Genomic DNA, 26,664 nt, shown 5'->3' with positions numbered 1-26,664 from the left:
ACAAGTAAGAATGAAGTCGAAAAATAACACATATATGGTCAGAAATGAGAAGAAAATTGATCTGTTGGGAAGGGTAGAGCAATTTGTTGAGTAGTTGTTGTCTGTACTATATAATTGAGTGACAAAGAGAAAAGAGCGAGAACTCAAGATTTGAAATGATGAAACATTTTTCTCGCAAATGAATGATTTATATGGGTTGATTTGTATTTTGGTTGATCTTAATTATTTTTTAAAATTATAAAATATGTTTTGCGGAAACTTTGACTTCTGAAAGAGAGTCGCCACTTAATTTTGAAAAGGAATTAAGAAACCTTTAGAGAGTTACTTCAAACGATTCAAAACAGGAAAATCATTTTAAGTTGGAGATTCTAGGTAAGTGTCCTATTAATATTTTAGGAAGGTGTTAGGCACCTAAAACGTCCGCTAACTTGCGGTTATCCGATCTGTTTGAAAATGTTTTTTACTAACTTTGAAAAATATTGATTTGTTGAAAAGTGATTGATTTTTAGAAAAAGTTTTGCAAAATTAGTTTTTTAGCGACTTAGGGATTTAACTAGGTTCGAAAGAAGCACGTAAAACAAGTAAGAAAAAGGAAAAGGGGAAAGGAGAGAAGTAGTGATTTAGGCTTTTAACCCCAAACCGTTGACCCTGTCCTAATCTAGTTGGGTTTTAAACCCATTCTTTCACCTGTCCTAATCTATATTTTCGAGACCATTTTGGCTCAATTTTTCTCTTCACCTGTATTACATACAACTTTGGCTTCGAGGCCCAGATGAATGAATAAAGAAAAAAAAGTAGGTAGGTAAATAAAAGACAACAATAAATGTATAAATGAGACAACAATAAAGAAAGAAAGAAAAATGAGACTCCCAAGTCTCTCTGCCGCTTCGAATATGGGACTTTAATCCATTTTCCCTCTTTCGACTTTTCGTATCCGTGCACTATGAGATTGATTTTCAAAGGACCTTCGAAATCAACTCGTGAAGGATTGGCCTCAATGGCCCACATTGATAATGCGCCAATGAGCATAGAGTCCATTTGGACTCCAAGGCGGGTTCATGCAAAGGAAAGGTAAAGGAATATAAGGATTAGGAAATAATTCAACAAAAATAATTTATAAAAGAACTTTAATCGATATATGAACAGTACAATATGACAACCAATGGCTCAATCCATATCGACATAACATTAATTTCATTCAACATGCAGGAAATCATCTAGATGTAATGCTTGGTAGAATATTAAAGCGCATTTGGTACTCATTAGTCTAACAACAATGTCATGAAGCCAAAAAGAAAGGAAAAGTTAAGACAAAGTGAACAAAATTTTGACAAAAGAAATCTCATTAATCTAACATATGTTTAACTACACCGAACAACACATAATCTAGACATTTGGAATTAATTCAGAGTTTCAATAAATTTATGAACACTACAACATCATAACAACCAATAGTTCAATAGATATCAACACAGTATTATTTTCATTCAACAGGTAGAGAATTTTACTTAACGAAACATCTAGATGCAGCGCTCGACAAAATCACATTTGGTATTCATCGGTCTAGTAACAATGTCATGAAACCACAACAAAGAACAAGTTAAGACAAAGTGAACTAAATTTTAACAAAATAAATCTCATTAAGCTAACACGGGTTTAATCGCATCGAGCTTACAAAGCGAGAAAATAACACATAATCTAGTCATTGTATTCTTTATCGACAAACAGTAAAAGAACTATTTAGCCTAAACTACATCTTTACTCTACTTAAAAAAAACTGCTTTTAAGATTTTGTTAAAAAAAAGGAGCAATTTCAAATCAAATCTATATGCTTTAGCTGCTATATAAAAAAGGGGTCACGACCCTTTAGTTGTGATAGTTGGTCCGAATGTTCTCTCCAAGATGCCTGATGCAACAATCAAAATAAGCTAAAGTGAAAAAAATTGAACCCATCTTTGGAACACTTGGATGCCTATCCAAAACAAAACACAACTCTTTGGTATCTTCAACGCAGCTTTGCAGTTGTTCAAAAGAAAATTCATAAGAGGCATCACATTCCTTGTCGGCTACACAAAAAGTGACAGGAAAAATGTGATTCTCCGCATCCTGCGCCACCGCCGCTAGAAGAACTCCATTATACCTGTTCTTCAAGAAGGTACCATCGACAGCTATGCCTTTTCTCAAATGTCAAAAACCTTGAATCCAAGCACCATAGGATACAAAAAAGTACTTGAACCTTCCATTTTCATCAACATGCAATGCCGTCTTACTTTCGGGATTTGTGGACTCAATCATGTAACGGTAGGCCTCCAGGACTGCATACCCATGCTCGTGTGTCCCCCTAACCAAGTCCTTCGCAATCCCTATGGCCGTATATATCTTCCAATAACTGACCAGGACACCCAATTCCGTAAGGATTTGAATGGTCATAACCCTATTTGAAGGGTCTTTTCCTTTGGGAAAACTACTCCTGAAATATTCATTGAGGACCTTTGTCGTGGTGTGAGAATTTTGGCCCGAGATGTGCTCTGAACCATATGTGTGATGCTTTTCATGTTTATGAATGATGAATCTATCAGAACTTATAAACTTCACCGCTCTCAACCACCATTTGTAGTTTAGATTAGCACATTTGAAGTAAAAGACACTGCTCGAATTAATCACATTCTTTAATCCAAAATCTTTTTTCAAGAAAGAAATAAACAAAGTGGTAAATAGCTCATTCTTGTCCTTGAATGACATTCCAATAAAAAAATTGGTCCCATCGTCATGAAGATTTCCAGACTGTGTCGATTGAGAAGAACTACCCATCGAATTGGTCGCATCAATGGGCGTAGGTGTTTGATCATCATCTGAAATATTCATGTCTAGATCATAAAACCTATCATGAAAGATGTCTTGTTGTTGTTGTTCTTCTACGTTTTGGTTCTCATTCTCTCTTGTCTTTTCAACCACGTACACCCTTAACACCGGCCTTGATGAATCACTAAGATAAGCATGCAACCGAACCTGATCAGTTATCTTGAAAGGCAGTAACCTCTGATTTTCAAAGAAGTTGTGCATGTAGCTGATGACGAGTTCTTCCGATTGATAATTTAGTCCATAATAACTGATGATTAAGTTCACAAAATCATCATATGAAATATCACTTTAGACTGTCATAACTATCGTCTCTAGCATTTTACCTTTGTTCCAACGCCATACATATTGATCACTCTCCTCGATCCATTGACCATGACAATCCACCCCTATTGTTATTGATCCTTCCATTAGTGGTACCTAAATAAAGTCATTTGTCAAAAAAAGTTAATAGTGATTTCATAGTGCCGTAAATGAATCCCAACAGATGTGTAATTAGTCCCAATAGATTACTTACCTGTTGGGATTCATGTTACGCTCCTAAAGCTAATTTCAACAGAAGAGTCATCTATTGTAACAGGTGAATCATAAGTTGCAATAGACTATATATCTATTGGGATTGATGTAACAGTACTGAGGTGCCTTTGAAGCTGATTCCAATATATGAGTGACATGTTGCAGCAGATAATTAACCTGTTGCGATGGATGACTTACCTGTTGCAACAGACAGTGATCTGTTGGAATTGAGGTTAGGTTCTATCGCAAAAGATTACTAATATGTTGCAACAGATAATTATCGTCTATTGGAATCGAGTTTAAGTTCTATTGCAATAGGTTAATAATTTATTGCAACAGATATTTATCAAGTTGCAATAGACAACACGTATGTTGGAATCGAGTTCAGGTTTTGTTGCAATAGGTTAATAATCTGTTGCAACAGATGTTTATCATGTTGCCCCAGATAACTAATCTGTTTAAATAGATAAATTAGTTATTGCAACAGATGACCCATCTGTTCGATTCATGTTATGGCCACGTGAATCCAACATATCAATCTTTCATTAAAATAGATATAGCATCTGTCGCAACAGATGATTTATCTGTTTAAACAGATGGCTCTTATGTTGGATTCATGATCGGGTTCAATCCATTATTGGAAAAATAGCATAATAGCAGTAACTCAAATGACAAATTCAACTAAAAATCATAATTTGACTTACCAAAGTCTCCTATGAAGTAATGCCAAAGTAAAAAGCGATGTACGAAACAAAATTTGACCAAAGAAATTGGTCAAATAGCAATAGTAGCGGTAACAGCAACAACAACAACGACAATGGTCAACAAGAAGAAGATGAAGATGAGAATGAAGTAGAAGATGATGATAATGAAGCAGAAGATGATGAATAAAGTAGCAGCAACAATGAACAACAAAAATCGCTAAGAGAGACAAAATAACAATGGATAAGAAGAGAGAGAAAGGTACATTTTTTCCCTTCGTTTCCCGTTATATTAAGTAAACATTTGGATCAAAGTGTAAATTTAAAAACTTCTGGGTTATTCTCAAACTTACCCAACTTTCTTAATCCATAATAAAGTAATTATCACCTTCACTCAATTATTAAGACTTGTGTTACCTACACGTCATTTTAAAACTCTTTTGTCACCTACAACCCAACCCCCAACTAACCTTGGGGTTTGTAACCTTTCCATAAATAGACATACACAATATATGGTAAAGTAGGAATTCACTATATATGATAAAGTAGACATTCACTATATATGGTACATTTATAACACTCCTCCTTGAATGTCTAATTGATAGATAATACGCATATATGCTATCTTATTACAAACCTTACAAGGAAAACCTAGTGGGATAAAACCTCATAAGAAAAAAAGAGTACAGCATGTATTAACTCCCCCTAATGACAACATCCTTGAACCTTTGCATTCCGATCTTGTGCACCATCTTCTTGAAAGTTGCAGTTGGAAGAGACTTGGTGAATAAATCAACCACATTGTCACTTGAACGAATCTGTTGCACGTTAACATCACCATTTTTTTGGAGCTCAAGTGTATAGAAAAGCTTTGGTGAAATATGTTTCGTTCTATCTCTTTTTATGAATCCTCCCTTAAGATGTGTTATGCATGTTGCATTATCTTTGTATAATATTTTGGGTTCATTGTCATATTTCAAATCATACTTTTCTCAAATGAGATGTATCATGGACCTCAACCATACACATTCTCGGCTTGCTTCATGAATAGCTATTATCTCAGCATGTTTCGCTGAAGTGGTTAGATAGACTACTTTCTATATCTCCAAGATATGGCAGTATCCATATGTAAACACATTGCATATTTGAGATCGAGATTTATACGGGTCAGATAAGTACTCAACATCAGTATGGCTAACAAGATTAAGACTGCAAAAAAAGCCCATATCGATAGTTCCTTGTAGATACAGTAATATGTGTTTGATCTCATTACAGTGTCTCCTTGTAGGAGCAGAACTATACCTTGCTAACAAATTAACCGAAAAGGCTACATCAAGCCTTGTATTATTCGAAAGATACAGTAGTACATCAATTGTACTAAGATATGGTACTTCAGGACCAATCCAAATTGGTATATTTCTCATTTCAACAAATAATCTATTGCTTTTGAAAACTCTCCAAGAGTTTCAATAATTTTCAAGCTTTAAGCTTATACAATATAAAGATTATGAATAAGTTTTTCAGAAACTTTTATATACTTCAAATATTTTAAATCCTTAAAAATTCTCATGTAAATTTTGTCAAGTGACAATAGTCAACATTTCATGAGTAACATCTTCAAGTGTTTGGATTGCAAATCAAATAAGTTTTATGCTTACCAAGATGCATCCTTTCATGTCACTTGATAAATGTTTCTACGTCAGCATGCTTAAATAAACATAGAATTTAGATCCTCGTAATCTTTTACAATATTGCATCAATATTGTATCAAAGATATCATTGATGATATATTATTTCCTATCGGTTCATAGTATGACATAACATTTTGAGATCCCATCACTTTATTATTTTCAAGTACTTGAACCTCTCATAAGGTTTCAAAGTGTTATGTCGTATGCTTTTCAAGAGCACATTACTTTCTTATTATGATTATTAGCTCCTTATCCTTTATAAGGATTATTTCATTTGGAACCGATTGATCTACCACGCTTCATATATGTGTAGACTTTGTCCTTTAGGGACACAAAATAGGAGCACTTGCAGCTTAGATATGAGATGCTTTCGGTATTTTACTTGAACTATCTTTTGAATGAGGATCTGATGATAACTCCTAACATATTTCAAATAGCCGCGTATAATTTCTCCCTTACGTTAGAAAAACTAACATACGTCCTCCATTTTATTTGAGGAATCCATCTTTGTGTATCATGGTATATTTATTAATCGTATATTGCACATTAAAACTATTAGATGGAATAGTTGGTTCCTGACCTTGAACCAATTGGGAGGAAACAAATAATCATAATTTATTGGTCTAATGCATACAAGTGTTATTGTATACAGCATATCATATTTCAGACCAACACATGAAGTTTTGTTCTGATTAGCAACGGTTTAGCTATTTATCGAAGGCATTCAATGTCAAACCATTGTCATCAAGATGAATTGTCTTGATTCCACAATCTGAAAATTATGTTCTTAACTCAATTTTATTGACCAAGAAACTTTATGAATGTCAAACTGCAGGTTGACAATAAATGTACATAGTGATCATCTTATTGATGCATCTTAATAGTTGTTGACACCTAATTTTGCCCTCCACGACTAAGTTTATTTTTGAGTTTATTTAATTTTTGAATAAAATTACAATATTTATTTTATTTGAATAAAAAGTTTTTCAAAGTATTTATTTAGGTAAATTTATCATTTTATTAGCGATTATATATTATCGTATTCAATTATACAAAATTTTATAATTTTGTTACTTAAATATTTATTTTATAAAAAAACAGATTTTAATCAAGGCTAATCTTGAAAATAAATTCAAATAATTAAAATCTATATTTAAATATAATTTATTCTCAAAAATAATTTATTTGAATAAATATGTGTTTAATTTTATTAAATCGAGAAGCTCGAAATTAAAAGAAGTATTAATTTGTATTGAATTATAATTTAATTTAGCCAATCTATCAGATTTGGCCATAATTGAAATCAAATTGGCCACAATTGCAATGCAATCCGCCAATTGATTTTTAATTTGGTCAAAATAAATAAATATGGCTAAATTTTAAATTTCAATTGGGGTTATATTTTAAATAACCCCCAAATTCCCAAAAACTCTCATAACTCTACCCAATTTTCACCAAAAATAATTTTAAAAATTGTACTACATTGTACAATTTCCCCCAACTTTGTCCTTTTCCAATTTTATAATTCAAAAATTGTACTACATTATATAATTTACCCCCCACGTTATCTTCCACCTCACCTTATCTTCAATTTTTAAATTTCAAAAACATCCCTAAAAACTTTCTCCCACATTGGTAGATTAATAGAATTGGATCTCTATCCTTTCCTATAAATACTATCACTATTTTGGTAGAAAAATTTAAAGACTCAAAGAATTAAAAAGCTTTTGAGCAAATAGTTGAAATTTTTTTTAGTGAAAAAAAAGTCTCAAGGTTGAAAAAAAAATTTGAGCAAAGAAGAGTTTTTATTTTAGTAAAAAAAAAATCATGAAATTCATGGGCTAATCGAAGTTCTCGAGTTGAAATCTTTCCGGTGTTAATCAAGACTCCGAAGAAAGCTTATAGTCCCATTTTGCAGCCCCAAAAAAGGTAAACACACCTTTCTCTTTTCTTAGTTTTATTATCATTTTCTTCTTCATCTTTTTCTTCTTCGTAGTTATAATTTTATTTTGTGGGATTGTCTGTTGTAGATGGCCTTGAAGGTCATAGGACATTGTGGTATCAATATTATGGTTATTTTCATGTTCATGGTATAAAAATGAGCTAGCAATAGTTGTACATGCCTTTTTGACTTTATTCTTTGATTATTATAGATAAAGTTTCAATCTTTGCTTAAAAGTTGTACTTATGCTTTGTTTAAATTCATTGTTGGCAGATATATTTTTTTTTAGCATGTAAAGTTGTTTCCTTTATGTTGAAAAAATAGTTTATATTGATTGTTTCTCTTTTTTGACTTTATTCTTTGATGATTATAGATAAAGTTTCAATCTTTGCTTAAAAGATGTACTCATGTCTTGGCTAAACTCATTGTTGGTGGATATGTTTGTTTTAGCATGTAAAGTTGTTTCCTTCATGTTGAAAAGAATAGTTAATATTGATTGTTTTGCCTTTTAGCTTTATTGTTTGATTATTTTGTATAAAGTTTTGATATTTGCTCAAAAGATGTACTCATGTCATGTTTAAATTCATTGTTGGCGGATATATTTGATTTTAGCATGAAAAGTTGTTTCTTTTATGTTGAAAAAATAACTACACTATTGTTTGTTTCGTCTTAATAAAAATAGTAATTTATTAAATCAATAATTTGTCATTTGCTTGTTAATTATTTTAAGGAATTTCCAAAATCCTTATATAAGAGATGAAGTGCTAGCTTTATTTTCCATCCACGGTGGCTATTCCTCTTTTTTTGCATGATTTTAAATTTGTCAAAATGGTGAGAAAGTTCGAATTTTTGTGGCTATATAGAATTATTTAGATATTTTCGAGTCATGCATAGTATGATTGTGAAACGATATTTCACTTTTAGAAATGCTAAACTTTTATTCTAATTTTCTTACTCCCTTTGGATTGTTATATGTGCTCTTTGTGAGTGTAAAGACTTGATTCGTATCTCTCCTTGATTCATAATATCAAAAGAGAATCAATGATTTCTTAGAAATATAAACTATAGGCCGTTACACATTTTTCCCTAAAATGTTGATTGTAATTTAAATGTATGAATCTTTGTTAATGTTGCCTTAATTGAAATTTAAGAATTCTCTTTCTTGAAAAATTAGCCTTTATTTTATTTTGTTATATGGATTAGTGTCTATGTTTGTTCAATTTTAGAATTCATGGTTATTTTTCTTATTTGTCTCATCCCTTTACTTTCGCAAGCTTGTGTTGTTTGTTCTCGCATTAATTCATTGAATATGGCCTTCTTCCTTTTACCTTTATTCATTCTTAATATGAACATAAATCATAAGGCAAGTAAGTGGGTCTCTTTGCTTTGCATTTTATCTGTTGACTCTCATTCTTGTTATACGTGTGCAACTGTGCTTATAATTGTCATTCAAAAATTAGTTCTTGATATTTTCTTTTGCTTTGAAATATGTCACTTTTATGCCTTGAACGTATATTAATTTCTTTATCTTTTCTTTGCATGCAAAAAATGTCTCGAGTTCAAATGGACTCCTCTCCTCTTGCATTTTGTAATGGGCCAATGAGGTCCACCTCTTTGACTCAAGTTTGAAGTTCAAATCCAAGGTCGACTACATGGCGTGCGGGTGCCAGAAGATAGATGTAGAAGGAAAATGGGTCAAAACCCATTGATGAGGTCGCTAAGAGACTTGAAAAGTCTCAATTTTTATTATTGTCTTCTTTTTACTTAGTCATTTATTTATTCATTTATTTGGAGCCTCGAAGCCAAGGTTGTATTCTAATACAGGTGAAGCAGATTGTGGGCCAAAAAGGGCTCAAAAATATAGATTAGGACAGGTGATGATGAGTTGAAAGCCCAAATTAATTTAGGACAGGTTTATTGGTTTAGGCCTAACTGCTTAAATCTTCTAATTTCTCCCTTTCCCCTTTTATGTGCTTATTTTGCTTTTCATTTGCTTAGACTTGGTTAAATCCCTTGCTAAATCGCCAAAATTTATTTTTTATATAAATCTTTTCCTAAAATCACTTTCTTTTCAAAAAAACCAACTTCTTTTTTTCAAAGATAGTTTTCAAACAATCCGGATAACCGCAAGTTAGCGGACATTTTAGGTGCCTTAAAAATCTTCCTAAAATGTTAATAGGAACCGCTTACCTAGAACTTCAAAACTTAAATAATTTTTCTGTTTTGGATCGTTTAAAGTAATTTATAAAGGTTTTCTTAATTTCTTTTCAAAAATTAAGTGGCCACTCTGAAAGTCAAATTTTCGTAAAACAAATAGATCACATGATAGGTGAACGGGCCCTTATTCACTTTTTATACTTTTCAGATTTTAAGAAATTCAATCCCAAAATTAGTTGGTCTAACCAACTTATCATGAGAACAAGCAATATTAAAAGTAATGACGAATTTTTTAATTCTTCAATATATGTTCAATACTCAGTATGCACATTTTGGGATATCGCAATCGTTCATGTCAATTTATGAACTTTTATTCGAGCAATTTTCAAGTTTACCATGACATGTAAACTTTTACTTTAGTAAATATCAGATTTACTATTACATGAATAAATTTTAGATTCTACTTTAGAAGTAGATTTCAAAATAACTTTTCTCAATTATTTTGCCTCTTATGAAGGTGGATTATGATTTCCTTACAACCATGAGCATATTTGAATTTATATACATTCATATTTACCCTCAGGATCTAGATCTGTATTTATAATAATCAAAATTCTCATTCCCGAAGAATAGAATATAATCGTTCCTTAAGCATATCAATTTATGATAGCTTAGAACCTCCTCTTTTAATATATTGCTACTTCAGGAGCAAATCGAGGCATACATATGATGTAGAGAATTTTTCTCTTAACATGTCTTTCAGAGTAAATCATATATTGCTACCACATTCACTTCAAGAATGGAGCAAATTGTCATCTTTCAGACTTATCATATATTGCTACCGCATTCACATCAAGAATGGAGCAATTTGACTTATCATATATTGTTACCACATTCACTTCTTGGAATGGAGCATATTCAATGGGATAGATTCACGTCTATTTATTAAAAAAACATGATTTTGCCTTAGCCATCGTTATATTATCAATATGGTGTATTGAGATTCAAACTCAACGTCTTATTCATATAAAGACGTCTTAGGAATAAATGTATGGGACTTGAACCCATGCATGCATTCATACCGTGATTTTGGGAGGATGACCATCTTCAAGTGGTCAAATCTTTCTTTTAGGCTATTCCACAAAACAAGTGGATCCTTAGTAGTAAGGTATTCAATTTTCAAAATTTCGTCAAGATGATGACGCAACAAAACCATAGCCTTAGCACAATTTTAATGAGATGCTGTATTTTCTTTATTTATGGCGTATACAAGACCCAAAACATCTAAGTGGATTTCAGTATTCAATACTCATTAAAGGTAGTTCTTGCTCGAGGCAACGAACTCAGATTTTGTAAGATTATTGGCAACATGAAAAGAAAGAAAATAATACCTTAGCCTTCAAATTTGATACGGAAGAGTCTCGTGCTAATAACCTGTTATGAAATATAAAATAAAGAACAAGAAGAATGAAGAGAAAGGAGAGTAATTATTATTTCTCTTAAGGAATTCTTGAGGAGTGAATTACAATGAAGGAAAACCTCTTTATTTATAGGGGAAAACTAACCTTGGGGTTTGAAACTTTTTCATAAATAGACATACACAATATATGGTAAAGTAGACATTCACTATATATATGGTACATTTATAACACTAAGAATAATAAATGGAGTCCAAACTCAAAATCTACTTAGATCATCATAGATATGTAAATATTAATTATTTTTATAAAATATATACATAATTATAATACAAAATACATAATTTTTTAAGGAATTATATTAATGGATTTTTATGTGTTTTATTATGATCTATTTTGTAATATCGATTTTCTTTTCTTTCATGCTTATGCTTTATCCATTTCATTTTACTTTGTGTTCATTTATAAACAATATACTAGTGTTGTATATTGAAAGAGAAGTATATTTATTCATTGAAAAAATTCGACCAACAAAACTGAGGAAGAGTTATATTTATTTATGTATTTTGTGAATCAGATTGGACTGATTAGATTAAGGTGTGTTTTATTTTTAAGAAATGAGTCATTTAACGTTGATTTGGATTTTTTTTGTTAAAAGAAGGGTAAATGTGAAAGTTTTCTTAACAACGAGGGTAAAATTAACCACAAAGTATGACATCAGGGTAAATTTGGCCACAAAGTATGACGAAGGATATATTTAGCCAATTTTTCAAAGTAGGAGGGTAAATTGGCCCCAAAGTATGACATCGAGGATAAATTTGATCCCACAGTCTAATAAAGAGTATATTTAACCAATTTTTCAAAATCGAAGGATAAATTTGATCCCTTTTCCTATATTATTACTCATTAACTATTTAGTTTGCTTATCAATATCTCTATTTCATTTGATCGGTACCATGTCAAAAGTTATTTAGTTTGGTAGATTATCAGTTTTTTTTCTGTTGTTAAGAATTTGAGATTTGATTAGCAAGTAGTAACATCATGTAATATTGTATTATAAATATTTATGTTATTAGCATTTTAAAATTAAAATTAAAATTATAAAAATAATATATTTTAAAACTAAAAATTACATAAAAGCAACTTAAGTATCACTTATTACACAAAATCTCCACTCTCAAAACATATTACAAAAGTCCCATTTTTTCTTATTCTCTCTCTAAAAATACATATACATAGCTTTACCAAAACTCAAGATTTTTCTCCTTGGAAGAAGCCTACAATCAAGGGGCGGTTACCATTTTTAAATTTCAGTCCAATTTTGCTATTCTTTGCATTCAATTTTAAATAAAATTCCTTTTAATATTTTGAAATTACCATTTTTGAATTTGAGTCCAATTTTGCTAATTTTACCTAAAACTCCTTTTAACATTCTAAAATTGTAACATCAGAGGTTAGTAAATTTTTTTTGTCTTAATTACAAATTGGAGATTTCGAATGAACAAGTTGTTGCATGTTGTTCTTTCAATGATTTTTTCATAATAATGGAGTAAGTTTTTGATTTTCTACTTTCACAAATTATAGAATCGATTTCTGGATAATACTTTTTTGTTTTCAAATTCAACTATTTTCAAGTTATAAATTAACTATATATTACTTAGTAAATGGATGATTCTCTTTCTTTTAGTTTAGGATTAATTCATTTAGAGCCTAATGAACCAACAAACCGGGTTGTCAGTTCGTTCAATTGCTGATAGAAGGTCGAAAAAATAAATTGAAGAATCGTCATGAAAAATAAAAAAAGATGATACTGCACGGTCACGTCTACCGAAGATTTTTCTATTTTTTTTAATTTTGAATTTCATTGTTAATTTGTACTGGGATATTTATGTTATTTTCGATAATGTGAGGTTTTCAAACTTTTAATTACACGGAGATGGTTGTTAGTTCTGCTGTAGATTTGGGATTTTTCTTCAATTCGGTCTATCTTTTAGAAGTTTTCAGTGTATATACATAACACTTGTTTGTATATGATAGGCATATACCTACGTGCTGTTTTTTAAATTTGAAATACAATTATATCTATAGTTCATATACATATGTGATGCATGTATGTTTATATATTAGTATCTATGTATGTGTTAACAATATACATTACTGATTATATGTTGTTGAACGTATACATAAGTGGGTTTTGAATTATATTTTTTTATGTGTATTTGAGGCAATGCATATTACATATGTATATGTTAGACATATACATAAGTTTTGATATGTTGTTTGATGTGCAATTAAATGCCCAGTTTTGTTATATATTGTTATGAACATACATTACTGTTTATATGATGTTGAACATATACATGAATGAGTTTGAATTATGTATTGTTATGTGTGTTTAAGGCAATGCAAATTACATATGTATATGTTAGACATATACATAAGTTTTAATATGTTGTTTGATTTGTAATGAAATGCCCAGTTTAATATACATCATATTGTTATGTATGTGTTAATAATCTACAATACATTACGCAATAAGGATGTGACAACTTGCAAGTAATCTTTAAATTTTTTTTATCAAGTATTATTAATGATGTGTTATATGAATTAACATTGTTCTTTGTATGCATATCAGGGATTGTAGAGTGTTCGTTGTTGGGTATGCAGAATACCTAAGTGAAGGAATGGATGTACCTTCAGGGGGTTGTGAAGCAAAGTACCATCATATGCGATACATGGCACTCTTTAGGAATTATGGTCTTCAGAAAGCGAAGAAAGATTATGAATTTTTTCATCAGTTTTAGTTTTTGTCGCAATTTGTTTGTGGAAGTATAAACAAATCTTGTATATGTTGGGTATATACATTTGTGGTGACGTTTTTGTTTGAACTGCAATGATCTATATAGTTCATATTCATAACTCACTAATGGGTGTTTGTACAATAGTAAGTTTGTATGTGTTGCACATATATTATTCAGCACATATACATAAGTTAGGTTTGCTATTGTCTTTTGTTATGTTAGTTTGATGCACAGAACATGTCATGTGTATATGAATAACATATACATAACTTCAATATGTTGTTAAACTGCTAATGAGATGTCTACTGCATATACATCATTTTTTGCTTTGTATATGTTTTAATTTTTTATATGGGTAGTTGAGGTAATGGACATCAACTATGTATATGTTAACATATACATCACCTGTGATATGTTGTTAGCTGTGTTATTGAATCAATAGTTCACACACTTCAATTTTTGTGTATATGTTGTTAATATACATAAGTTTTATATATGTATTGACAACAGATGCTCACATATGATGTTTTGTTTTATTTTTCAATAGGGTATGAAATACAGGATAAAAAAAATCCTTGTGCATCCGTTGCATTTCGGTAGTTATATGTCTACATGTTTTTATTTATTTCTTTGCTTGTAAGTACTACGGAATAACATGTAAGATTTTGTATATGTGTCAGGGACTGTGGAGTCTTTGTTACAACGTATTGAACGTTCCTTCTATTGATTTTGAAGTAGAATATCATCGAATGCATTACTCATCACTCCTTTAAAAATACGATATTCAGAAAGCAAAGAAAGGTTATGTTAGTGAAAATGATGATCCTTCAAGACCAAGGACAAGAACTATACCAATTCCTCATGAAAGTGGAATAGTTAGCATTAAGTAGCCGTAGTGAAGAATATTGTGAATACTTTTTTTTGTATTGTTGGAATTTGTTAGGAATGTTCAATGTTAAAGTACTTTAAATTTTTTGTATGACAGAATATGATTTTATTTGATGAATATGGTGAAGATTTTTTTTCCTATGTATTTGTTAGGAATGATGAATGTTGAATTTGATGCCTAAAACAAATGCATGTTTGAATGACGAGGATGAAAAATTATCTTCATTATTATTTTGATGTACATTACCTATTGAATTTTGCGTATGATAACATATACACAGATATGTACTTTTCAAGAGTGTATGGAAAACAAATAACCTGTATTGTTTTTATGTGTGTATGTTTACACATACATAGCACATTATAAAACTTAATAATATATGTTGAAAAATATACTTAAACGAGTCAAAGTTTATATCCATAGGTTATGTATGTTAGCTAATATACATAGCTAAAGTTTACATTGACACGGATATAAAATTTTCAAGTGTATAAAAAAAACGAATAAACTTAATTTTTTTAATAGTGCAAACATAGCACATCATAACGTAATAATATATGTTGGAGAATATACATGAATGTACATGTAATCTTACCTAATAAATATAGGTGAGTCAAAGTTTATATATATAAGTTATGTATGTTTGCTAACATACATAAACATACATAACTGTGTGACATACTAATTACAAGCATTAGTCAAAGTAACCCGGTGTCCACATAAACAACACAAATACAAAAAAAGTAACACGAAAATTTCAAAACGAAAATAAACTAAAATTTATTTCAACGAAAAAATATGAAATTGAAACATATCAATCAAGTAATTCCTAAAAATATGCTAACAAAAATCAGTGATTACTCTTCACGAGTAGAGCAAAACAAAAAACTGTAAGCAAAAGAAGAAAAATCTACAAGGAAAAGATAGATGAATCTCATCTGTCTTTTCCAGTTTCGATTGCCTCGAGCTATGAGACCACTTAATCAATCAAGGGTCTCTGTCGTAGATCTTGCATTATACATCGACAAGCTATACTTAACACCTCCAAGAGTTGTTTCTCATAACTTGTATTTAATATGGATGTGTCGAATATTTCCTCCATCTTGTTCTCAGATTTCAGTTGAAAAACCCATGACACCAAATCCCTACAACTTTTTACCCTGCATACTTCCACGGGACGTTTACCTGTCAGAAGCTCAAGAAGAACAACGCCAAGGCTGTAAACATCACCCCTAAAAGTAGCGGTTAATGTTTGACTATATTCAGGAGGAATGTATCCCAAGGTTCCAACCAGATTTGTTGTGACATGAGTATCGGGACGTGGTAGCCGTGATAGTCCAAAATCAGCTAGATGAGCTTCAAATCTCTCGTCCAAAAGAATGTTGCTGGTTTTAATGTCGCAATGAACTATATTTGGTTCCTTATATAAATAGGCTAAACCACGAGCTGCTCCTTTGAAGTTTTTTTCTTCAGAGCTATAATGAAATCAGTGTTTTGATTTGATTTTGGGTGTTTAATTTTCGTATGTTTTGATTTTAATGTATTTGATGAATTCAAAATTTGAAATTCAGAAGTTGTTACATAAATTAAGGAAGCATTAATCCACTTAATTAATTAGTTGACTTAACAGCGTCCTTAGATCAAAGGAATACTTTAGTTCCTTTTTTAACGGCAGTAAAACTTTCAAATATACATAACAAGGTATGTATATGCATTTTTCTTATGTATGTTAAAAGGCAGAGAGAGTAAACTAATTAATAAAAGTGGGATAGGGTATAATTAATTCTAAAAGGTTGGGATTTGTGTTATTTACACATTATAAAAAGTAGACTGGCCCGTGAAGGCCCGCAACCCACAAAGTGATGAATTGAACTTGTTGTTTCTGACCCGTCATCTTGATGGATCAACCCAACCTAACCTATCAAATTTCAAAGCTTGTGTGAGCTAGCCCATTCCCAATCCGTATTAACATCTCTATGTTGATTGGTTGTCCAGGACACAAGACGGGGACCCAAGAATGGTCATGCCTGAGGTACTTTTTCTATCCATAAAATATCCAGCATATTCAGCACACTATAGCCCACCAAGTCAAAGGACTCTCCTTTAGGGTACCAAGGAACCAGGCTTTGAGTTCTCTTGAATCCGTTTCAGCCACCATGAATCAGTTTCATCCTTATCTAGCTTGGTGGTGGTAGCAATAGGAAAATTATTTATTTCGATACTCTTAAGAAAAGTCGATTATTTCACGCCTCAAACCTATTTACCTTTTCCTATTTTTCTAACATAATTTATATATATATATAATGAATTTCTTTATACAAAATATAGATCTCTTCACCGAAGCTAGAATAACTCAAACCATCCTCTTGCTTTCACTAAAATTTAGTACAAACAATTAATCTTAGGAATCGTTTGATTGGAAAAGAGTTATCTCGAAATAATTAATTTTGGAATTAGTTATCTCAAAATTAGTTATCCCACCATGTATATGGGATAACTTATCCGTCACTATGGTGTAAAATGGTGGGACGAATAATCCGAAACTAATACCTCCAATCAAATATGGGATAAAATAATCCTTTGCTTTATCCAAAGACTATTTATTCTCTTATACCTGACATCAAACGACCCCTTAAATTCTTCTTTAGCGGGACTTCTTTTTAAATTTTTTCAGTACTCTAAGGAGTCATTTGTATGAGATATAAGGCATAATAATAGCGAGATAAAATGCAAGTTTATTTTATCCTACATTTCATTGGAGTACTAATTAGTTCCGTAATTATTTATCCTGTCACTTAAACCATAGTGATGGAATAAGTAATCTCACATACATCGCATAACTTAACCCGACATAACTAATCCCAGGATAATTAATTCGAAATAACTTGTTTCCAACCAAACGACCCCAAAAGTTTTAGCAGACAGTAAAAATTTCAGGGGTATCCGATTTGGTCTCCTCCATTTATTAATTTGTACTAAGTTTTATTGAAAAAGTTTAATTATGAAGGTGCCATGAGTGAAACGCCAAGCCAAAGTAAACACCAAGTCAATCAAACTTCACATACCATAAGTGAACCTCCAACTGTAAACGTCTCAAGTTTGCACAAAGCTTGAATATATAGCAAAAAATTTATTAAACATCTAGAAATATTGTTGTGAACTCAGTTAAATTTGAGATAGCTAGCAGTATAAGAATCCATATGCTTCAAATCTTGAATCGGCCACAGGTCACAAGGCACCAAAGCTGCAACCAACATGTTCTTGGGTGATTATGCGGAGTCTATCTTGCATGATAGACTTGGACTTATAAGGCGTAAAGCATATCCGGTAGAAGCAAGTTTGTGAACGAGGCAAGTGATCATCAGGCTCGGAGTTTTTGTAGATGCAAAGCCTCGAATCCAAATCACCAAAACCGTTTAGAGGCAGAGACTTGATTGAAGTCCAGAAGGAAAGGAGCACCTTTCTCTGTTCAACAGACATAGACTCGACTATCTGCACCCAAAGAAAGAAAAGAAAACAAACATGACAGAACGTCCTGAATAATAGAGTCGTTTGTCAAGGATGAGTCTCAAGAAATCATGCTTCAATTGTTCATGCTAGGTACTCCATGTGTAAAAGAAAATCAATTTGTAATGTTCATGTTTAATAGGGAAAAAGCTCTATTGCTCCAGATCGATGTTATGAAAGTAAAGGACACACGACAATGACAGAACGTTCCGAATAATCGACTCGTCTGCCAAGCAGAGTCTCATGAATCATGCTTCCATTGTGTCCTTTCTATTAGTAAATGTTATTTAGACCAAACATGAGCTACAAGTAGAGAAGCTGGTAAAGTTAAAAATCGATATGAACATCCCAAACTCCGAAAACAAACACTACCTTCGAAGGAAAAAATATGGTTGAATACGCTGACAGTTCCTTAAATTTGTCAGTAAATTTCAATAAGATATTCGAAATATGGTCTGTTTTAAATAAGCACCTAAACACTTGATAAAGTGTTCCTATTAGACACCTTTTCAGCACATATCTTGGAAAAAAGTTTGTGTGTTCTCAAGAGTTCATAGCATAGATTATTTAATCACATGAAATATGTCCGAGTAAGAAATGTACTGCTGTTAGATGTAACGAAGAGAAAAGGGGTGAGAAGACAAGTGTGAAATTCTAAATATTTTGAAAAGTGAAAACATAGTAACTAGAAAGAGACAAGAATCATGTACCTCCCAGAACCAGGATATTTGACGATCACTTCTGTTGTAGCCATAGTAATCAGTATGGGCTTTCCAATCTTCCACAGATACATCATTTCCATTGCCATCAAGCATCAAGTCGGGATCCTCAAGATTTAGGAACTGGAAAAAGGACCGGCGACTTGATGTGGTTGTAATATCATCAAAACCTTTTGCAAAAGATGTGACCTGCTCTGCAATAGATGTTACAAAATGATGTTTAGTAAGAAGGTTAACATAAGTCTCCCGATTCTTACTGTCCACAACAGTATCCATCCCCTTGGGGCAAAGCTCAATCCGTTTCATGGAGCCCAACGACTCAGCTTCACAAAAGAACCGCAAGCCTAGATAATCTTGGTCCACCATCTCTGGATCCATATCCAGTATCTGCTTCCAGCTATTGTACAAGCATAAATCCGTGTCCCTAACGTCTTCCAATGATATGTTTTTCCCAGCCAATTGCAAAAAGAAGGTGCGATCAAACACAACACCGATCTGTACTTTATGCTTTAAAGCCAATGCAATCATTCTACCAGAGAAGCAGAAGAACATAAGGTGTAACGGATTCACCTTAGATGTTGCAAGCACAAATTGTAGATGTGCGTTAATTACATTCTAATAGTGAGAGCGATTTTAACTTATGAGTAATATTAACGAGGAGAATTTTATAAGAAAGATGCATTTGGAGGTATGAAGCAAAAGAGAGAGGATGTTACAACTTGGGGGAGGGGGCTTTCCTTTTCCGTTCATTCAAGTGACTTTACAACCCAACTTATCAAAAACATCCATTAATATCGAATCAAATAACAAAATTAGAATCAAATACTGGCAAAAAATCACAAATGAGATAGCATAAATGAAATAAAAGCTTACCTAGATTTGGGAGAAAACTTCTACGATCATTTGGGCAAGCAACAAAGAGAGCGTTCTGAGGGTTGAAGATCGATTGGCATACCAATGAAAATCACTCTCTCAGCACACCAGATCCAGTAGCTTCTTCATGTTTGAATTCCACAAACAAACTGCCACGCAGATTTTCAAGAGAGGCATTTCCAATGTACCCAAACGATTCTTCCAGCAATTTGGACCTGTCACTGAGCATGTAGAATAGTGCCTCGTTGTCTCCAACTTCTGGAAGCAGCAGCATTGCCAAATGCCTCCGTAACTTAAAATCAGTTACCTCCTTGTGCTCAAAAAGCCACCCGTAATCTTCTGATTTAGTGGCAAGCTTGACTATCAAAAAGCACAACGAAGGCTTTACTTCCCTCATCTTCTGCCAGAATACATTCTCCATACCAGTATACAGTTTTGATATATCGTTTAACTCCTTTAGAATTTTAAGACACAAAGACCACCAGATCTGTACAAGTTGCGTGTCTTCTCCTTTCTCTTGCAAACCCAACCGGCCTTCCAAAAGCCTTAAAGAAAACTCCATTGTTAGTAGCAAACCATAGAAACGATAATACAACCATTCAATACACTCTCTGTAATACTGTGCTTCATCGGTGTCAATCTCCAGCAACGGAAAAGTTATTGGAAAGCCGAAAGGTACATGCAACGATATGACATTCCCCACTGGAAGCGTAAACGCAGCAAAATCACGCACAAGGTTAAACGATAACGACAAATCAGTTGATTTCGATAATAGGTCATACTGTAACTGAGCAACTATCTCACCAACGAACAGAAAAACATCCTGCAATGCTACTAACTTCTTCTTATCAGCCTTGCAACTCGTGATTCCTATCGGCTCTATGATAGCCCCTAAAGTACTACGACAAAATATATACAGATCATCTTCAATCCCCACAGTCTCTCAGAATCTTACAAAACTCTAACACTATGATAGCATATCTACTATATATTGGTTTAACGGGCCTATTCTTCAATGAAATGATAAATCGACGAATGCATTCATCACCAATTATTTTATGGCCTAGAGTTCGAGACATATAAAGCATTACCAGGGCTGCTGGAACAGAGGAGGAAATAAATATTTCGCGGTGTTCAGAGGCTAGATCAAAATCATCAGGAGACATACTCAGAACCTTTGTAAGCATGTATTGTATATGTTCCGAGTTTGACGGAACCCAATAATATTTTCTTTTGCAGAAACCCGAAATTAGTGAATATAACTCATTCATGAGCTGCCAAGCCTGAGGATGACATGTGCTCCTCAATCGGCCTACTAGTTGTAACCCTTCTTCCTCTTCAATTCCATAATCCGACACCGTTTGATCTAGCTGAAGCTGTTTACCTCCATAGATTAACCTCAGGTGAGATTTGGAAATTCCAGTGATAAACGTGATTTTATCATGAATTACTTCCACTGTGTCCGTTGGATAGGCTGGAATAACCAGAGTTTCTCCAGAAAATGAACGGACGTATAAATGAATCCAATTTGATGATTTGTCATTGAATGAGGAGGAAGCGGATGCTGAAATTTGGTCGTTCTGCATCTTAACACTGAAACGGATGCTAGTTTAATCTGCGCAGCGGAAAACACTCATCAGTGGTGGTGCTGCGGTTGTTGACAGAGGTGAACTATCAGATTCCGGCAAAAGGTGGGAGCTTTTGTTAATTGAATTGGAGAGGAGAGTACAGAGAAACGGAGAAATGCTGGGGAATGTGAAAACTGTGAAGGAAAAAGTTCTATTTGAAAGAGAGGGGAAGACAAAATATGGTAAGTACTCCCTCCGTCCCAATTTATGTGGCACACTTTCCTTTTTAGTCCGTCCTAAAAAGAATGTCACATTTCCTTATTTGGCAACTATTTAATGGCATTATACCCATGTTATCCTTATTGTGTCCCACATAACAAGAAAAGACAATGAAAACGTAAGCAACAAAGTGACATCAATAAGGGTAATTTAGTAAACATAACAATGTCTTTTCTTATTACTTAAACTCCGTGCCCAGTCAAATTATGCCTCATAAATTCGGGCGGAGGGCGTAATATTTAAAGAATTAGTCCCTTTAATATGTTTTAGAATTGTTTAAGTTCTTTAAGTTTGTAAAAGTGAAATTCTGGTCTTCAGAAGTATATACTAAATTATGTCTATTAGAATTGCTTTAAGAGAAAAGGACTCCATTTTTTAGAAGGGGTGTGAAAGAGTCACTCAATGAATCAGTAGGTCAAATATTTGTGGACAAGGATTCGGGCATGTTCGACTCTTTAGAAAGTGTACATATGGGAACAATAGAACAAGAACTGTGGAGAAAAGGATTTACATGTCTGTCAAATTTCAGAAATTGCAACCTTTAAAATCTACGCCAGATGCTAGAAATAGATCAATAATAGTAAAACTGCACCAGACATCAAAAATTGCACCTCCAGAATATAAGTTGCTGTTAAATCATTTTGTTCATAGTTTTTGTTAAATAAACCGTCGTTAGAATATTCAACGATGAGGAAAAATGCACACTGTTGACAAACTTAAAGGACTTAATTGTTCATGAGCATATTTAAGTGATTATTTATTAATATACTCAACATGAGGGACCTTTTCTAATTTTGTTTTATAGTTTCAGGTATTGTAATCTGATGTAGTATATTCTTTAGTGTTTTAATCTGATTTTTAAAAGTTGTTTCCGGGATAATAATTTAATATAATACAGATTTTCCTTTTTCGGTTTTATGGCGCAGTTTAGCATTACTTTTAATCTTTTTCCAACATTGCAATGCAATCTAGTATGATTTTAATTTCTCCTTCCGCTATAGCAATCCGATCTAGTATACATTTAAATTTTTTCCCAGTGTTATTGTTATTTATGAAAGGCAACGCGGAATAGTAACTGTTAATGTAATGATGGCAGCAATAATAAAGCTACTGTAGTAAAGGGGAACAAAACATTTACAAGAATTGTCTTACATCCCATCTCTCTCCTTCATTCAACCAATTGAATATGAACATAGCAAACAGCACCGAGGATGTGTTTCACCTCCTCCATATCTTCCAACTTAAGAAGTGAATGCTGATACTGAGAATACCTGCAAGAAACTAGAAATCCAACTTCTCCCAAATTTTCAAACTGAATGAACGGCACAAAGTACATTTGCCTCCTATACATTCTCCAACTTCAGGAGGTTCAAAAGACTACATTGATTCTTCTTTTACTTGCAAAAATGACAACAACATAGCGAGTGTAATCACACAAGTGAGGCCTGGGGAGGGTAGAGCAAAGGCAGACCTTACCACTACTTCTTGGAGATAGAAAGGTCGTCTCAAATAGACCCTCGGACTTGCAAAGAAAAACGACAACAAAAATAATTTCTATGTATCCCTCTCTTTTACCTCTATACTACTAGATTATCCTTATATTAGCTGATAAATAGCTTATAAAATCAAAATAAGTCTCTCGATAACATAGCACAACCCCACAAGTTAGACTACAAGGACATTCATTGCCTCAGTTCATTCTCTTGTTAAAAATGAAGCACAATGTTCCTCCTGCAACGGAGTGAATTTCCTGATGTAATTCGAGATAACTGATTTCCTGTTCAACATGATCAGGTCAAGGAGGAGATGCCAATAAAGGCTCTCAGCAAGTATGTAGTTGAACTTATGCAGTATATATGAGAAAAGTTAAAACATGGACCAAAAAAGTACACTTCATTACAACCAAAAATAAAACATAAAAGCAGAAAAAGAAAAGTTTTCTCTTGCACTAGGAAGTGTGTTAAAGCATTAACCTAGTAACAACAAGAATACCATAACAGTGAACACTATGTGAACTTGAACTGAAACAATAAGGTAAGTTACAACGCTGAAACACAACTTTAACTTAAAAAAAGGAACATTATGGTATCCATGTAATAACAGAATCAATCACCACAAAGGATCGTGTACCTCCTTGAGCTATTGACATTTGACAAAACTGTGAATTCCAAGGCAGGGGGCACCGTAGCACAAATCTAGTCATATTCAAACTGAACATCTATCTTCAAATACTTCCTCATTAGCCTTACAATAAAAGATGTGAATTTGGCTAATGTATTGCATTCTTCATGTGTTTTAGTTTCTGAAACAACCCCGTGGATCACCAATTTCCTCAGATTAGGACATCTTTCCAATAGCCCTACTACCCACTGTGAGAAGAGGTCACTAATCACTGTCCAACCAAGCTCCAATACAACCACATTTTCCAATTGAAAAGAACCTTGCAGTCCATACTGGATAGCTGCCTCTCTTAGTTCATAGCTCAAGGAGAGATGAATTAATTGAGGAAAACACGCAGAAATTGTCTCAATATCAACAACCTCATCGTCGTCGTCAAACACAACTGCCCATAGCCTCAGTTTTCTCAGCTTTGATGATTTTGCTATCATATGATGGAACTTGGACCACATGATTGTGAAATTGCTGACGTCCACAATCTCAAGATTCTCAGCACTCTCACCAATATCAAGATGGATGACACTAACATCATCAATCTTAAGGAGTCTTAATTTCCCCTTGCTAACAAGTTCAAAGACCTCAAGCGTACAATCTTTTAACTGCAACTTCTCAAGGCTATCCGCCTCCAGAATGATTTTATCCAGACTAATGGCTTCAACATAGATATCTTTCAAAGAGTTAGTACTCAGCTCCATTGAGGCATGTGGATCGGACATAACAATATCCAGACTTATAAGACTCAGGACCTCAACTTTCGGGCAGGCTGTGAGAAAAATACTGAGGTCCAATGCTGATACACTGACATAGCTCAGTGAAAGAGACTTCAAGCAAGGAAATTTTTGGTAACTGGGTTCAACACCCGTAATTGTATTGTGCGCCAGAGCCAACACTTCCAGTCTTTGGCGACCACATATCTCAAGTATATTAATGTTTGGGGTAGTCCTGACATTATAGTGTAACTCACGCAAGGTTTCTCTTGTATACATTAGCCAAGCAATCACTGGAGCAGCAGAGAACTCATCCACATCATCCATCACAATTGAAAGACACTGCAATCCATTAGTCTGGAATATTGTTTGGGTCACAATTATCTCCAGTCTGCTCCTTGTGAGCTCGTGATAAAGAGGCCAGTCGTTCGAATTAAAGGCAAGTGTGTGAAGATGATTTCTCCAAGCCTCTCGCCATTTCCTGCAAGTAGAAGATGCAATCACAACATCTCGTGCAGCTCCTAACCGGGACAATATGTTGCCAATGACCTCAACAGGAAGGTGCTCCATAGCCTTCATACAGAATAACAAATCAAAAAGGCCACTAGAAGAAAGAAAAAAATGCTTCTATAACCTAACAAATCCCACTGAGCTACTTAAATTTCCTAATTTTACAGCTACATTATCCATTAATAATTATCGATCAATTTAAAATCCAAAATCCGCTTATTCTCAGCAACTAAGCGAAATCCAAAATCAGATGGAGAAAAAAACTAAAACCCCACTTGCTCAAACTGAGAGTAACAGTAAATCACAGACCAATCTTCAAGGGAAAGTAGACCAAAAGATGAAATATCAAGCAACTCCATTAGGGAGCGTTTGGCCATGAAAATTCTTACTGTTTTCCAGTTGAACTCCGGAAAACACATTTAGCCATAAAATTCCGGAATTCAACTTCTAAAACACCAAAAAGATGTTTTCACTTTTTTCCACTTCAAATTACTCACAATAATTGAAAAACAACTCCAATATGTAGTCATAGCCAAACACAACAATATCATTTTCCACTTTGAAAACAAAAAACTACTTTTTTTCAAATACTCACAATTTTCACAGCCAAACACACCCTTAAAGTGATCCAAAAAAAACTATAATCTAACCATAACACATTTGGTTTCATTACTATCTAAGTTCTAAACCCCAAATCAAGAAAGACTCATAAAGATTTCACCTTTTTGGGCAAAGGCAACAATCCCATTAACACTTCATCAATTCCCCATCCTGCAACCAACAAAAAAAAAAAGAATCAACTAAACAAATCAAGATTTCAAGAAACACCCACAAATTCACATAGAAAAATATACATAAAAATCAAGAAATTGGCCAACTTACAACAAGAATCAAGATTAAGATCACCACCCGGAATCAAGAATCGATCAAAATGGAGGTGGCTGGTGCCGGGGGAGGGGGGGTGGGGGGGCAAGATGGTGGAAGAAAGGCAGCACAGACACACAGTGAGTGTTGTGCTGTGTGCAGTTTTTTGGAAATACAGAGGTGAGACCCACGACAGTCATTCCAAATGTTCCAATTAGCCAATTATATTATGCCTAGTTGCCTACTAAAGAATTCACATTTCACTGCGGGTGGTTTGGTCATAAAACTTCGTTATTCCAAAATTAATTATTACTCAATTTAGTTATCTTGAGTTATCATTATTTCTTCTCTAATATAAAATAAAATAACATTGAATTTTGAATAACTAATACGGGATAGGTTCTTTTCAAATTTTATTTTAATCAAAAAGTTGTACAATAATTACACTAATCTATATCTATAATAATATACTAAAAGTGTGAAGA

The 26,664-nt window shown here is 33.1% G+C and overlaps 1 protein-coding gene and 1 pseudogene across 1 annotated transcript; both read right to left on the bottom strand.

Annotated features, from left to right (window-relative positions):
* Window positions 1–18,020: 18,020 nt before the first annotated feature.
* On the bottom strand, window positions 18,021–23,642 carry LOC107843653 (annotated as a pseudogene).
* Window positions 23,643–23,794: 152 nt separating this feature from the next.
* Window positions 23,795–26,415, bottom strand: LOC107843654 (F-box/LRR-repeat protein At1g67190). The gene is made up of 3 exons (XM_016688003.2): window positions 26,198–26,415; window positions 26,037–26,086; window positions 23,795–25,378 (listed from the first exon to the last, which is right to left on the bottom strand). The coding sequence occupies exons 2-3, from the start codon at window positions 26,061–26,063 to the stop codon at window positions 24,116–24,118; spliced, it is 1,290 nt and encodes a 429-aa protein (XP_016543489.1). The 5' UTR covers window positions 26,064–26,086; window positions 26,198–26,415; the 3' UTR covers window positions 23,795–24,115.
* Window positions 26,416–26,664: the final 249 nt, after the last annotated feature.

This window comes from Capsicum annuum, chromosome 10 (assembly GCF_002878395.1).
Source record: "Capsicum annuum cultivar UCD-10X-F1 chromosome 10, UCD10Xv1.1, whole genome shotgun sequence".
NCBI classification, from domain to species: Eukaryota; Viridiplantae; Streptophyta; class Magnoliopsida; order Solanales; family Solanaceae; genus Capsicum; species Capsicum annuum.
The sequence above is the reverse complement of the archived record's forward strand: the minus strand, read 5'-3'. Positions and strand labels throughout refer to the sequence as shown.